Source organism: Anolis sagrei, chromosome X, assembly GCF_037176765.1.
Source record: "Anolis sagrei isolate rAnoSag1 chromosome X, rAnoSag1.mat, whole genome shotgun sequence".
Taxonomy (NCBI): domain Eukaryota; kingdom Metazoa; phylum Chordata; class Lepidosauria; order Squamata; family Dactyloidae; genus Anolis; species Anolis sagrei.
In genome coordinates, this window is record NC_090034.1 from 53,425,479 (window position 1) to 53,441,603 (window position 16,125).

At 43.5% G+C, this 16,125-nt stretch overlaps 1 protein-coding gene across 2 annotated transcripts in view; it reads right to left on the minus strand.

Moving 5' to 3' along the window:
• TJP3 (tight junction protein 3) overlaps positions 1-15,769 on the minus strand; it is a 38,290-nt gene extending 22,521 nt beyond the window's left edge. Inside the window, exons 1-2 of one of the 2 annotated variants that reach the window (XM_060785030.2) lie at positions 15,409-15,769; positions 31-87 (exon numbers count right to left, since the gene is read on the minus strand). In XM_060785030.2, coding sequence (XP_060641013.2) covers positions 31-78 — 48 coding nt within the window. In that variant the 5' untranslated portion in view covers positions 79-87; positions 15,409-15,769. Of the gene's footprint in view, positions 1-30; positions 88-6,966; positions 7,079-15,408 lie in introns of those variants that run through there. The other variant, XM_060785029.2, reaches the window with a different exon arrangement.
• Between the last annotated feature and the right edge of the window lie 356 nt (positions 15,770-16,125).

A 16,125-nucleotide genomic window follows, 5' to 3' on the forward strand; every position in this document is an offset into this window, starting at 1 on the left:
TTATTATTAAAAGTCGGGTGCATTACTCACTCGATTGAGGGTTATTGTGTACTGCTCCCAGATCACCATTTCCTCCATGTCGGCAACCTGCAAAAGTCAAGGATAAATAGGATGACATGATTATATATTAGACTAGCCCAGCATTGCCTTGGTATGTATCTTTCATTTGCGATCTCTCCCTCTGGAGAACCTTTTTATCTATATACTGCCCTCTTCTGGCTGCACCAAAGTATTGCATACAGCCATACCTAGAGGTCAGTAGCTAATCCTTTCTATCTCTATACCATCCTCTTGTGGTTGAATTTGAGAAATAAATATATCCAAAGAAATACAGAAATAAATAATATAAATACTTAAATTTATATAGACCAGCAGCTTATCCTTTCTATCTGAATACTGCCCTCTTGTGGTTGAATTTGAGAAATACATATAAATACAAATAAATACATATAAATACAAATACAAATAAATAATATGAATACATACACAAATATATAAACAAATACACAAATCAATCTAGACCAGTAGCGAATCCTTTCTATTTCTATACTGCCCTCTTGTGTTGAGTTTGAGAAATACATAAATATATACAAATAAATAATATAAACACATACACAAATATATAAACAAATACACAAATCAATCTAGACCAGTAGTGAATCCTTTCTATTTCTATACAGCCCTCTTGTCGTTGAATTTGAGAAATACATTAATATATATAAATAAATAAATAATATAAACACATACACATATAAACAAATACACCAATCAATATAGACCAGTAGGTTATCCTTTCTATCTCTATACCGTCCTCTTGGGGTTGAATTTGAGAAATAAATATATACAAATAAATACACAAATAAATACACAAATAAATAATATAAACACACAAATAATATAAATATACAAATCAACATAAACCAGTAGCTTATCCTTTATATCTCTATACCATCCTCTTGTGGTTGAATTTGAGAAATAAAGAAATATATACAAATAAATACACAAATAAATAATATAAATACACAAATCATAGGCATAGCCTCCTGGGAAGGGGGCGTGGCCTCCTGGGAAGCCACTCCCACTAGCAAAGCAAGAGCACATTCCCAACTAGACAATACGAAAGTATGTATATACTAGGCTTGGGTAACTACGGAAAAATTTGGTTCTAAACTCGTTTCGTTTTTAGGGGGCCCTTGCATTTCGTTTTTTTTAATAATTCTGAAATTTTCCTTTTAAAAATTTCGAAATTTACGAAATTTCGTAAAATTACGAATCGATTCGTTAATGGCGGACGAGATTGCGCAATATGCTAAAAAAACCTCCAAATGGGACAGGGGGAACTTCTGAAGCTTCCCTCTCCCTCTGTTGTTGACTGTTGGTGTGATAAAACAAACAACAACTATAAAACTTGCACCAGACATGCGAAAATAATTACGAAATAATTACAAAATAATTACAAAATAATTACGAAATAAATTGAAAAAATTGTTTCGAATCTTAATTACTCCTCACACTATTCCTGCATGGCTCAATATTGGATCGTAAGCTAATTTAAATACGAATTAATAATGAATTATGAAATTAACGAACGAAACCGCCCAAGCCCAGTATGTACGTATGTTTGTTTTGCAAAAGCTCCTTCCATTCCAATCATTCTATCTCTATAATACCCTCTTGTGGCTGCGTATTTATTAATTTTGGGGTCCTACCCCCAAAGGAGTTTTATTTTTATTTCTTAGTTGAAACCATGACAATATTTTAAGTTGGATCACGAAGGGTCTGTGTACCAAGTTTGGTCCCGATCCACCGAGCGATGGAAGAGCGTTTGCAAAACAAACATACGTACTTTCACATTGTCTAGTTGGGAATGTGCTCTTGTTTTGCCAATGGGAGTGGCTTCCCAGGAGGCTATGCGCCTTCCCAACTTGAATGCCCTCCAAGCTTTTGAGTTCAGGCCCAAAGCAAATACTCATCCTCTAAACTTGCTGACGACACTTATCAGGAAACACCGGAGGGCACTGGGGCAGATAAGAAAAAGACAGGCATTCCTCTCCTTTTGAATATGCGGGAATGAAGGAAGGAGGAACAAAATGACACACCAATTCCTTAAGACCTTTCACTTTCCAGACCTGTGCTATGGCGGTGAAAGAGCAAATGTGATCCAAGGAAGAGATGGCCATCTGTCAGGAAGGATTAATCTATATAAATAAAAATGTAATGTTCGTTTGCGGGATTAACAGAACTCAAAAACCACTGGACGAATTGACACCAAATTTGGACACAAGACACCTAACAACCCAATGTATGTCCTTCACTTAAAAAAAAAATTGATTTTGTCATTTGGGAGTTGTAGTTGCTGGGATTTATAGTTCACCTACAATTAAGGAACATTCTGAACCCCACCAACGATGGAATTGAACCAAACTTGGCACACAGTTCTCCCATGACCAACAGAAAATACTGGAAGGGTTTGTTGGCCAGTGTCCTTTGGTTTTGGAGTTGTAGTTCACCTACATCCAGAGATCGCTGTGGACTCAAACAATGATGGATCTGGACCAAACTCTACAAGAATACTCAAGATGCCCAAATGTGAACACTGGTGGAGTTTGGGGAAAATAGAATCTTGACATTTGGGAGTTATAGTTGCTGGGATTTATAGTTCACCTACAATCACAGAGCATTCTGAACCCCACCAACGATAAATTTGGGCCAAACTTCCCACACAGAACAGCCATGTGGGCCACAGTAACGCGTGGCAGAGGACAGCTAGTAATAATAATAATAAACTTTATTTATTCCCTGCCACCATCTCTCTGAAGGGACTAAAAATGACTCAAGAGTAAAGGTCAAGGCCTGTCTAAAAAACCGAGTTTTTAGACTAGCAGAAAAAGCTTGGAGAGTGGGGGCTGATCTAATCTCTTTAGGGAGGGCATGCCAGAGCCGAGGAGCCACCACTGAGAAGACCCTCTCTCTCGTCCCCACCAACCGTGCTTGAGACGCCAATGGGACCAAGAAATCTGCCAGGGAGGCCCTTCTCTTGGTCCCATTGGTGTCTCAAGGAGATGCAATCTTAAAGATAGGTTGGACCCGAAGCACATAGGACTTTGTAGCTGATAACTTACACTCTGGATTAGGACCGGAAACTTGTTGGTAGCCGGTGGTGCTGCTTTAATAGGGACATAATATGCTCCCTATTAGGAGCCCCCATGTCGCAGTGGGTGAAATTGCTTAGCTGCTGAACTTGCTAACCAAAAGGTCGCCAGATCGAATTCGAGGAGTGGCATGAGCTCCTGCTGTTAGCCCCAGCTTCTGCCAACAAATGTGAATAGATCAATAGGTACCACTGCAGCAGGAAGGTAACGGCACTCCATGCAGTCATGCCGGCCACATGACCTTGGAGGCATCTACGGACAACGCCAGCTCTTCGGCTTCGAAATGGAGATGAGCACAAACTCCCAGAGTTGGACACAACTAGACTTAATGTCAGGGGAAAATCTTTACCTTACCTATGCTCCCTATAAGCAGCCCTAGTTAGTAATCTGGCTGCCAATCTTTGCCCCAATTGCAAGTTCTGAGCTGTCTTCAAAGGCAGCCCCACATAGAGTGCATTGCAGTAGTCCATACGGGATGTAATTGGTAGTCTCCTACCACTTAGTCAAGGAGAGTTTCATTGGCCATCAGGTCAGTAAGAGAGTGTCCAGGAGATAATGGTGATGATGATGATGAGAATAATAATAATAAGAAGAAGAAGAAGAAGAAGAAGAAGTATGGATCGTTGATGTTGCAATCCCAGGTGACAGCAGGGATGACGGGTAGCAACTGGAAAAGCTGACACGATATGAGGATTTAAAGACTGAACTGCAAAAACCCTGGCACAAGCCAGTCAAGGTGGTCCCAGTGGTGATTGGCACACTTGGTGCAGTGCCTAAAGACCTTGGCCTGCACTTAAAAACAATCGGCGCTGACAAAATCACCATCTGTCAGCTGCAAAAGGCCACTCTACTCGGATCTGCATGCATTATTCACCGATACATCACACAGTCCTAGACACTTGGGAAGTGTCCGACATGTGATCCACGAGTGATCTTGTTTGCTGTGTACAATAATAATAATAATAATAATAATAATAATAATAATAATACTTTATTTGTACCCTGCCACCATCTCCCTGAAGGGACTGGGGGCGGCTCACAAAAGCATTCAAGGTTCAACATGCAAAGTGGGGACCTTGGCCTGCACTTAAAAACAATCGACACTGACAATATTACCATCTGTCAGCTGCAAAAGGCCACCCTACTTGGATTTGCACACATTATTTGTGGATACATCACATAGTCCTAGACACTTGGGAAGTGTCCGACGTGTGATCCATTTCAAAAGCTAGCAGACTGATTTTGTTTGCTGTGTACTAATCTTGTTGTGTATCTAATAATAATAATAATAATAATAATAATAATGCTTTTATTTATATTCTGCCACCAAAGGGATTTGGGTCAGTTTACAAAAGCATGTAGTAGTGCAACAGAATACACAAGGTACAGTAAAATACATGAACATGTATAAAACAATAGCAATATCAATTAACATAAAATAGATATACATAAAAATCGCAAATAAAAACCCCTACTAATGTAAATAAAATCCTTGCTGAAAAACACAGCCATAGCTGTGGATTGAAATAGGTCGTATCAATTTCAGTCGCATTAAAGTGCTGGAGCCAAACAATTCGCTTGGTCCTCAAGTTTTAACTGATGTTTTGACCATGTGTGAAGGGTTGTTGTAGGTTTTTTCAGGCTATATGGTCATGTTCTAGAGGCATTTCTCCTGACGTTTCGCCTGCATCTATGCATCTATGGCAAGCATCCTCAGAGGTAGTGAGAAGGCCTGCTGGAAGAGCCATGTTTTCAAGTTTTTCCAAAAACATTGGAGTGTGGGGGCCAGCCTAAGTTCCCTGGGGAGGGCGTTCCAGAGCCGGGGGGGCCACCACCAAGAAGCCCCCCCCCTCTCTCTCTCTCTCTCGTCCCCACCAACTGTGCTTGAGACAGAGGTGGAACTGAGAGAAGGGCCTCTCCGATGGATCTTAGAGCCTGTGCCAGTTCAAAGGGGGAGATGTGGTCATGAAGACAGGAAAGACCTAAACCGAGTAGGGCTTTAGAGGACTGGAAACTTGTCGGCAGCCAGTGGAGCTGCTTTAATAAGAGCCTAGCATGCTCCCTATAACTAGCCCAGGTTAGTAGCCTGGCTGTCAACCTTTCCGAGCCATCTTCAAAGGCAGCCCCATGTAGAGTGCATTGCAGGATTTATTTATTTACAGTATTTATATTCCGCCCTTCTCGCGCCGCAGGGGACTCAGGCTGGATTACAATGCACATATACATGGCAAACATTCAACGTCATTTAGACATAAAATATATATAGACAGACACAGAGGCAATTTAACATTCCAGCTTTTGAGGGTATGCACAGGGAGTAGTTGCCGCTTCACTATCCACTTGTGACACCGAATCTTTGATGGAGTACTTCCTCATTCTTACACATGCTGCTGGAAGGTTTTATGGTGTCGTAAATTAGTTAAATTAGCCTCCTGGCATAAAGCGGTACCTAAATTTCCTACTTGACAGATGCAACTGTCTTTTGGGCTGCATGGGTCAACAGCAAGCTAGACTATTAATGGTCGGGAGCTCACTCCGACCCAGGCTGGTTTCGAACTCATGACCTCTCTGTCAGTAGCTGCGCCATTCAGTAGTCCATTCTGGATGTAACGAAGGGGTGGACCACCGTGGCCAAGTCTGGCTTTTCAAGGCCCTCCCAGCCAATGCCAACACCTGTGCTTCAAGCATCAGTGCCGAGTTCAGGAGAACCCCCAGACTGCAGAGATATGTCCTCACGGGGAATGTAAACCCGTGGAGCATAGGTAACCACTTTATTCCCCGATCGGTCTCACAACTAGACCTCTCAATGTCAACAAGTGAAAAAGTGGATCTAAGCGTCAGAAGTCCTAAGCGTCAGAAGTCTTTCTGAGGCTCAAAAGGGATTTTTTTTTCTCAAAAGGCCGCCTGGGAAGGTAAACAGTGCCTCCCAGAAAGGCACAACAAGGGAGGGACAGGTCCACATTCCTGGGCAGTTGGCGAACCAATGGAACCAAGCCAAGCCCTCTTTGCCGCCCGAATGGAACGTGGGCCTCTCGCTGAAACGTGTGCTCTCCCTGGACATCTGTTAGGAGGGATTGCATGGGATTCAAACGGGGTCAGACTAGATGGCCTTTGGGGGTCCCTTATTGTCAAGACAAAGCAAAGGAAGGGCACCGGCTTGCTTCATATCCAATGCCAATCTCTCTCTGTTTTTTGCCTCCCTTCCAAGGCCCAGCAGAGCGGAAAACACCAAAGAAGGCCAGATCAGTGAAAGAAAAAAAGATTAGAAAAGAAAGGATTGGATTATTCGAAGGGTTTAAGAGCCTTAAAAAAAGGAGAAGAAAAAGTCCTCTGTCCAAAGACCTTTGAGTTGAGGAAAGGGAAGAAAGAAAGAAAGAAAGAAAGAAAGAAAGAAAGAAAGAAAGAAAGAGAGACGAAAGAAGGAAGGAAGGAAGGAAGGAGAGAAGAACGGAAAAGAAAAGGGAAAGGAAAGGAGGCAGGGCAGGCATATGGGAATTAAGGAATAAAGAGAAGGAAGAAGGAAGAAGGAAGGAAGGAAGGAAGGAAGGAAGGAAGGAAGGAAGGAAGGAAGGAAGGAGGAATGGAATGCAAGGAAGAAGGAGGGAAGGAAGGAAGGGGAGAATATATGCAATTGGAAAGAGAGGAAGGAAGATGGAAAGAAGGAGAGAAAAAAGGTAAGAACCAGAAGACAAGGAAGAATGAGGACAGCGGCCAAAGGAACAATTGGAAAGAGAAGAAGACAAGAAGAAGAGGGAAAGAAGAAAAGGAGGGCGAGAGGGAGGGAATGTAGGAAGGAAGGGAGGGCAGGTCTCACCTGAAACCTCACGGCCATGTTCTGCTCAGAGGCCCTCCTTCAAGGAGGTCCCATCGCCCACCGCCAAGGCTTACCTGCCCAGGAAAGGCCCAGGGCTGCCCTTTGGCCCCTCCTCCTCCTGGGCCCTCCCTTGGCCTCGCCCCCTCGGGCAGGGCCTGGCACACCTGGGCCAGGTGAGGCCAGCAGGCTCCGGTTTGGCAAACAACAAACAGGAGAAAGAAGGAAGGAGGGAGGGAGCTACGCAAGCCAGGCAGAGAATGTGTTGTCAAAGGCTTTCACAGCCTGAATCACTGGCTTGCTGTGAGTGTTTTCGGGCTGTCTGGCCATGTTCCAGAAGTATTTGCTCCTGACCTTTTGCCCACATCTGTGGCAGGCATCCTCAGAGGTTGAAGGGTCTGTTGGAAACTAGGCAAGTGGGGTTTATACACCTGTGGAATAATGTTCAAGGTGGGAGAAAGAACTCTTGTCTGCCTGAGGCAAGTGTGAATGTTGAGATTGGCCACCTCGATTAGCAACCCAGTGATTCCGGCCATGAAAGCCTTCGACCGCTTTGAGTCGCCCAAGGGCTGAGAAAGTCGACCAAGGACTGAGAAAAGCGGTAAATAAATGAAGTAAATACATAAATAAATAAATTCGACAATACATTGAACATCTCTACGGGGAGAAACTCTCCTAGGATTGATGCACCAGGGAGTCTGGCTTACTAAGGTACTTTGGGAAACTACATCTCTTGCAAGATACTCCACTTAGGCAGAAAAAAACGAAATGCAAAGATACAGAATGGGGGACGATGCCTGGCTCGAGAGCAGTACGTGTGAAAAAGATCTTGGAGTCCTCGTGGACAACAAGTTAAACATGAGCCAACAATGTGATGTGGCGGCAAAAAAAGCCAATGGGATTTTGGCCTGCATCAATAGGAGCATAGTGTCTAGATCTAAGGAAGTAATGCTACCCCTCTATTCTGCTTTGGTTAGACCACACCTGGAATATTGTGTCCAATTCTGGGCACCACAATTGAAGAGAGATATTGATAAGCTGGAATGTGTCCAGAGGTGGGCGACTAAAATGATCAAGGGTCTGGAGAACAAGCCCTATGAGGAGCGGCTTAAGGAGCTGGGCATGTTTAGCCTGAAGGACGAGAGGAGACATGATAGCCATGTATAAGTATGTGAGAGGAAGTCACAGGGAGGAGGGAGCAAGCTTGTTTACTGCTTCCATGGAGATTAGGACAAGGAACAATGGCTTCAAACTACAAGAGAGGAGATTCCATCTGAACATGAGGAAGAACTTCCTGACTGTGAGAGCCGTTCAGCAGTGGAACTCTCTGCCCCGGAGTGTGGTGGAGGCTCCTTCTTTGGAAGCTTTCAAACAGAGGCTGGATGGCCATCTGTCAGGGGTGATTTGAATGCAATATTCCTGCTTCTTGGCAGGGGTTGGACTGGATGGCCCATGAGGTCTCTTCCAACTCTTTGATTCTATGATTCTATGAAGGGCCTTGTAGCTTCAAAGTCTGGCTGCTTCCTGCCTGGAGGATCCTTTGTTGGGAGGTCTTGGCTGTTATGTTATATTATGTTATATTATATTGTTGTTGTTGTTTCTCATTGTAACCCATTTCAAACACACAGGTCCCTTCTGCTGAAAACCTGGTCAAATACTTGAAAGAAGATTGTCCAGGTCCCACCAGAAGACAACAAGAAGAATGAATATATAAAGAAGAATCAAATGAATGAAAAACGATTATTATATATTATTTATTTATTTTCTATGATTATTTTATAATATACTATATTTACTTTTGTTTTGTCGTGTCAGGAGCGACTTGAGAAACTGCAAGTCGCTTCTGGTGTGAGAGAATTGGCTGTCTGCAAGGACGTTGCCCAAGAGACACCCGGATGTTTTGATGTATTGCCATCCTTGTGGGAGACTTCTCTCATGTCCCTGCAGGAGGAGCTGGAGCTGATAGAGGGAGCTCATCTGCGCTCTCTCCGGATTCGAACCTGTGACCTGTCGGTCTTCAGTCCTGCCGGCACAAGGGTTTAACCCACTGCACCACCGGGGGCTCCTTACTCATACTTACTAATACTATACTTATTATTATTATTATTATTATTATTATTATTATTATTATTATTACCCACCTTTCCTTGTGAATTTCAAAGTCACCTCCTGAATTTTCCAGCTTACATTTCCATTTACTGCTTGCCAGGAATAATTTATTTTTTTATTTTTTTATTATTGTTGTTGTTGTTGGAGGTTTCATTCATAGGGTTGCCTTAAATTCAAGTTGACTTAGTGGCAAATAATAATAATAATAATATGGTTGGAAGTTTCATTCATAAGGTTTCCCTAAGTTCAAGTTGACTTGGTGGCAATTAAATAAGAATAAGAATAATAATAGTAATAATAATAATAATACCATACATTTAATAATAATAATTTAGTAATGGTTGGAGTTTTCATTCATAGGGTTTCCCTAAGTTCAAGTTGACTTAGCAGCAATAATAATAACAATAATAATGTAATAAAAATAATGAATAATGATTGGAGATTTCATTCATAGGGTTTGCCTATGTTCAGGTTGACTTTGGTGGCAATTAAATAATAATAATAATAATAATAATAATACCATAAATTAAATAATAATAATAATAATAATAATAATAATACCATAAATTTAATAATAATAATAATAATAATAATAATAATTTAATAATGATTGGAGATTTCATTCATAGGGTTTCCCTAAGTTCAAGTTGACTTAACAGCAATAATAATAATAATAATAATAATAATAATAATAATGTAATAATAATGATGAATAATGGTTGGAGGTTTCATCTGTAGGGTTGCCCTAAGTTAAAGTTATTGGCAATAATAATAAGAAGAAGAAGAAGAAGAAAAAAAATGATGATGATGATGATGATTATGATAAATATAATGTAATAATAGGTAAAGGTAAAGGTTTTCCCTGACATTAAGTATAGTCATGTCTGACTCTGGGGGGTCATGTGGCCAGCATGACTGCATGGAGTGCCATCACCTTCCCGCAGAAGTGGTACGTATTGATCTACTCGCATTTGCATGTTTTCGAACTTGTAGGTTGGCAGATGCTGGACTCACTCCGCTCCCCGGATTCAAACCGCCAACCTTTTGGTCAGCAAGTTCAGCAGCTCAATGGTTTAACCCACTGTGCCACCAGGGGGCTTAAATAAATAATGGTTGGAGGTTTCATGCATAGGGTTGCCCTAAGTTCAAGTTGACTTAGTGGCAAATAATAATAATAATAATAATAATAATAATAATAATATCATATCTGCTGTACATGGATGACCTGAAGCTGTATGGGAAAACTGAAACTGAAATCCAGTCTCTGACTAACACCGTCCGAATCTTTAGCACGGATATCAACATGGAGTTTGGTTTGGACAAATGTTCGGCAGTGGCACTGAAGAAGGGAAAAATCATTGAAAGTGAGGACATAAATATGCCCAATGGCCAAGCGATCAAGTGTCACCAGCCAGAGGCCTATAAATATCTCGGCATACTACAGCTGGACAACATCAAACATGAACATGTGAAAACTGTGGTCAGCCAAGAATACATTCAAAGGGTCAGAAAAATTCTCAAAAGCAAGCTCAATGGAGGCAACACCATCAAGGCCATAAACACTTGGGCCATACCTGTCATAAGATATACTGCTGGCATCGTAAACTGGACGCAGGCAGAACTGGACAATTTGGACAGAAAAACTAGAAAACTCATGACCATTCATAATTCATTACATCCTCGCAGTGATGTTGACCGGCTTTAGCTGCCTAGAAAGTCTGGTAGAAGAGGGCTTTTACAAGTCAAACAAGCAGTCGAAGAAGAAAAATACACCCTGGCAGAATATGTCAAGGAAAGCCAAGAACCTGCTTTAATTGAAGTCAATAATCGGAAACTTCTCAAAGCACAGCAGACAAAGAGTCAGTACAAGAAAACTGCACTCCAAACTAGAGCTGACAGCTGGCACAACAAAGCCTTACATGGGCAGTTCCTTGAGAAGATTGAAGGAAAAGTTGACAAGGAGAAGACCTGGTTATGGATCATGAATGGGACCCCGAAGAAGGAGACAGAAGGCCTGATTCTTGCAGCCCAGGAGCAAGCCATCAGAACCAATGCAATTAAGGCCAGGATTGAAAAATCAGCAGATGACCCAAAATGCAGACTGTGCAAGGAAGCTGATGAAACCTTGGATCATATCCTCAGCTGTTGCAAGAAAATGGCACAGACGGACTACAAACAAAGACATGACTCTGTGGCCCAGATGATTCACTGAAACTTATGTCACAAGTACCACCTGCCAGCAGCAAAGAATTGGTGGGATCATAAACCCACAAAGGTCGTGGAAAATGAACATGCAAAAATACTGTGGGACTTTCAAATCCAGACTGACAAAGTTTTGGAACACAATACACCAGACATCACGATTGTGGAAAAGAAAAAAGTCTGGATTATTGATGTCGCCATATCGGGTGACAGTCACATTGAGGAAAAACAACAGGAAAAACTCAGACCTCAAAATCGAACTGCAAAGGCTCTGGCATAAACCAGCACTGGTGGTCCCAGTGGTCATGGGCACACTGGGTGCCGTGCCAAAAGATCTCAGCCAGCATTTGGAAACAATAAATACTGACAAAATTACGATCTGTCAACTGCAAAAGGCCACGTTACTTGGATCTGTGCGCATCATTCGAAAATACATCACACAAGTCCTAGACGCTTGGGAAGTGTTCGACTTGTGATTTTGTGATAGGAAATCCAGCATATAGATCTCGTTTGCTGTGACATACTGTGCTTTTGTGTCAATAATAATAATAATAATAAACAGTTGGAAGTTTCATTCCTAGGGTTGCCCTAAGTTCAATTTTACTAAGTAGCAATAATAAATAAATAATGGTTGGCGGTTTCATTCATAGAGTTGCCCTATGTTCAAATTGACTTAGTGGCAATAATAATAATAATGTGGAAACAATAAACATCGAAAAAATCACGATCTGTCAACTGCAGAAGGCCACCTTACTTGGATCTGGCACATCATTTGAAAATACGTCACACAGTCCTAGACGCTTGGGAAGTGTTCGGCTTGTGATTTTGTGATACGAAATGCAGCATATATATCTCCTTTGCTGTGACATACTGTGGTTTTGTGTCAGTAAAATAATAATAATAATAATAATAATAATAATAATAATAATCAATGTCTTATCCTCCTTTCTTTGTAATTTCGAAGCCACCCAAAGACTTCGAAATTCTTCTGTTTTTTTCACACAAAATACTGCAATTCACTTCCGAAGGGCGCAGCTTTCCCACAGTGAATGGAAGCAGAGAATGGGGCGAGGTCCAAAGACCCGCCATACAAGTTCCCATTGACACACAAGGCCAGAGTCCCTGAATTTCACACTCTTTACCTTTGCCCTCCTCCTTTCCTCTTTGGGACATTCCAGTCCCAAAAGCAAATATTGACCTCCGGAAAGCAGAAATTGAGATGGAGGAATTGATTTCTTTTCTAGAAGGCCTAGAGGGCATCAGGAGGGAAGCGGAACCAACCCCACGAAACAACCACCATATATACTTTGACTATTATTATTATTATTATATTGTTAGCTGCATATGATGTAAACAATGACAAAAACTATCATAATGACATCTTGTGTTCTATGTAAAACCAAATAAATTCATCCAGGCTATGGCAAGCCTTTTCTAATCAAGCCGCCACCGAAGGGCTTGGCACTACAATTCCTATCATGCTGAGGATGACGGGAGTTGCGATCCAACACAAAAATCCCATCCAGGATTCATCCCATTCATCCTCAGAGGGACCTCACTTGCCAGACCTTTAGCCATTTGGGCCACTCTTCTCCAATGATCAAATCCCTTCTTGAATGGCTCAGGACACAATATCCTTTCCAAGTGAAGCCTGGCCAAAGCAGAAGAGAGTGGGCCTATTACATCCTTCCTTCAAGACACTGAGCTCCTATGCGTGCAGCCCGAGAATCGCATTGGCTTTTGTCGCTGCAGCATCACACTCTTGACTCTCATATTCAGCATGTCGGTCTACTAAGATCCCTTTGGTTTTACTGGCAAACCAGGAGTTAAACCAACCCCTTATAAGAGTTTCGTTATATATATATATGTGTGTGTGTGTGTGTGTGTGTAATATTAAAATAGTGCATATATATATTTCATATATAACAAGACTTACACTGGAACAGCATCAGCACTCCACTTCTGGAGGGATTAAACCTCTCTGGAAGGTTTTAAGCAGAGGCTGGATGGCCATCTGTCGGGAGGGCTTTGACAGTGCCTTCCCACCTGGCAGAAGGAGGTTGGACTAGATGCCCTTTGGGGGTCTCTTCCAATGGAGTGTCCTTATTAGAAGTTTTTTTAAACAGAGGCTGGATGGCCATCTGTCAGGAGGGCTTTGACTATGTCTTCCTTAATGGTGGAAAGGGGCTGGACTATATGTCCTTTGGGGATCCCTTCAAATCCTGGTATAGACTGCCAAGAAGACCAATGGGACCTCCTTTTTTGGAGGTTTGTGAATTGAGGCTGGATGGCCATCTGTCGGGAGGGCTTTAACTGTGTCCTCCTTAATGGCAGAAGGGGGCTGGACTAGATGCTCTTTGGGGATCCCTTCAAACCCTAGTATAAACTGCCTGGGAGTCGAATGGAGCCTCCTTCTCTGGAGGTTTTTAATTAAAGTGGATGGCCATCTGTTGGGAGGGCTTTGGCTGTGCCTTCCTGCCTGGCAGAAGGGGGCTGGACTAGATGCCCTTTAGGAGTCTCTTCCAATGGAATGTCCTTCTCTAGAGTTTTTTAAACAGAGGCTGGATGGCCATCTGTCGGGAGGGCTTTGACTGTGTCTTCCTTAATGGCGGAAGGGGGCTGGACTAGATGCCCTTTGGGGATCCCTTCAAACCCTAGTATAGACTGCCAAGGAGTCCAATGGAACCTCCTTTTCTGGAGGTATGTGAACTGAGGCTGGATGGCCATCTGTTGGGAGGGATTTGACTGTGTCTTCCTTAATGGCAGAAGGTGGCTGGACTAGATGCCCTTTGGGGATCCCTTCAAACCCTAGTATAGACTGCCAAGGAGTCCAATGGAACCTTTTTTTTTCCTGGAGATATGTGAACTGAGGCTGGATGGCCATCTGTCGGGAGCTCTTTGACTGTGTCTTCCTTAATGGCAGAAGGGGGCTGGACTAGATGCGCTTTGGGGATCCCTTCAACCCCTATTATAGACTGCCAAGGAGTCCAATGGAACCTCTTTTTCTGAAGGTTTATGAACTATGGCTGGATGGCTATCTGTTGGGAGGGCTTTGACTGTGTCTTCCTTAATGGCAGAAGGTGGCTGGACTAGATGCCCTTTGGGGATCCCTTCAAACCCTAGTATAGACTGCCAAGGAGTCCAATAGAACCTTTTTTTTCTGAAGGTTTGTGAACTGAGGCTGGATGGCCATCTGTCGGGAGGGCTTTGACTGTGTCTTCCTTAATGGCAGAAGGGGGCTGGACTAGATGCCCTTAGGGGATCCCTTCAAACCCTAGTATAGACTGCCAAGGAGTCCAATGGAACCTTTTTTTTCTGGAGATATGTGAACTGAGGCTGGATGGCCATCTGTCGGGAGCGCTTTGACTGTGTCTTCCTTAATGGCAGAAGGGGGCTGGACTAGATGCCCTTTGGGGATCCCTTCAAAACCTAGTATTGACTGCCAAGGAGTCCAATGGAACCTCTTTTTCTGAAGGTTTGTGAACTATGGCTGGATGGCCATCTGTCGGGAGGGCTTTGACTGTGTCCTCCTTAATGGGAGAAGGGGGCTGGACTAGATGCTCTTTGGGGATCCCTTCAACCCTAGTATAGACTGCCTGGTATAGTCTGGAAGAGAAGAACTTCAGTAAATTGAGAATTTGTGAACTGGAGGCTGGGTGGCCATCTGTCGAGAGGGTTTTGACTGTCCTCCCTTAATGACAGAAGGGGACTAAACTTTCCGTTTGGAAAGCTCTGCTCCAGTTCTGCCCTGGTCCTTGGGGGCCATCGCCCTTCCTCCCCATTTGGTGCCCTCTGCAAACTGAAATAAGCCTTGAGCCATCCCTTGAGAAAGAGGTCTTCCTCTCTGTTGGGAAAGCATTGGGGGTCCCTTTCCCCCCTTCTTTCTAACCCGTTTGTCGGATCTAACCCCCTTTGTTTCTCATCCGGCCCCGGCGGGGACCCCAGAGGAATCCTCCTGGGGGGAAAAGGGGGGTCCTGGCCCCCCACAAAGCGGGTGACAGGGGGCCAAGCGAGGTCCCCCTAGACCTCTCCAAAACTGGGGCGCTTGGACGCACCACGGCGCACAGAAAGGGAGAAAGAAGGTGTCCTGTTTCCAGGAAGGCGCCTCGGAGTCGGAGGAAAAAAGGAACTTACCGTCCAACTTTTGGGGGGTGGGGGGTCTTTGGGGACGCCTCCGTCGACCCCTTCTTCGAGGCGCCCGATCGGGAGCGAACTTTCTCCTCCTTTGGGCGCTCTCTTTCTCCTTTCCTTCCCTTCTTCCTCTTCCTGCCAAGAGGCGCAGGTGGAAGGAGGAAGACGCCTGGCCCAGGTGCGCGGCCAAACCTGGCGCCGCCTCGCTTTCTCGTCGTAACCCTTTCCAAACCGGAGCACAGGTCGGGTCTCAAGTTGGCTGGGGTCCTGGGGGGCACGGAGGACCCAAACATCCCGTCTACACTGACCCTTTAAAGCGGTTTCAGCTCGGTAACAAACTCCTCGAAGGGGTGCGCAAAAGGGAAAGTCTCCAAGCGCATCAGGGCGCAACTATCCAAACCCTTGCCAGGATTTCATCTCCACACCTCCGTCTCCCATTACCGGTTTAGAACCGCATCCAGTGCCCAGTGCAGACGAAGCCATTTTGCAATGGACAGGTAACACCTTCTTGGGTTTGGGTTTCTATTATATTCAGCTTTGATTCCTTATACTTCTGACAAGCAGAAGTTTTCTCTGCAGCAAAGAAGCAAAAGTAGGGCCTCTTTCCTCATTGCTTCAGAACACAGACACTTTAGGCAGAGATATTATTATTATTATTATTATTATTATTATTAATCATCATCATCATCACCATCTGCCAGTTTAGGCAGATTCATTATT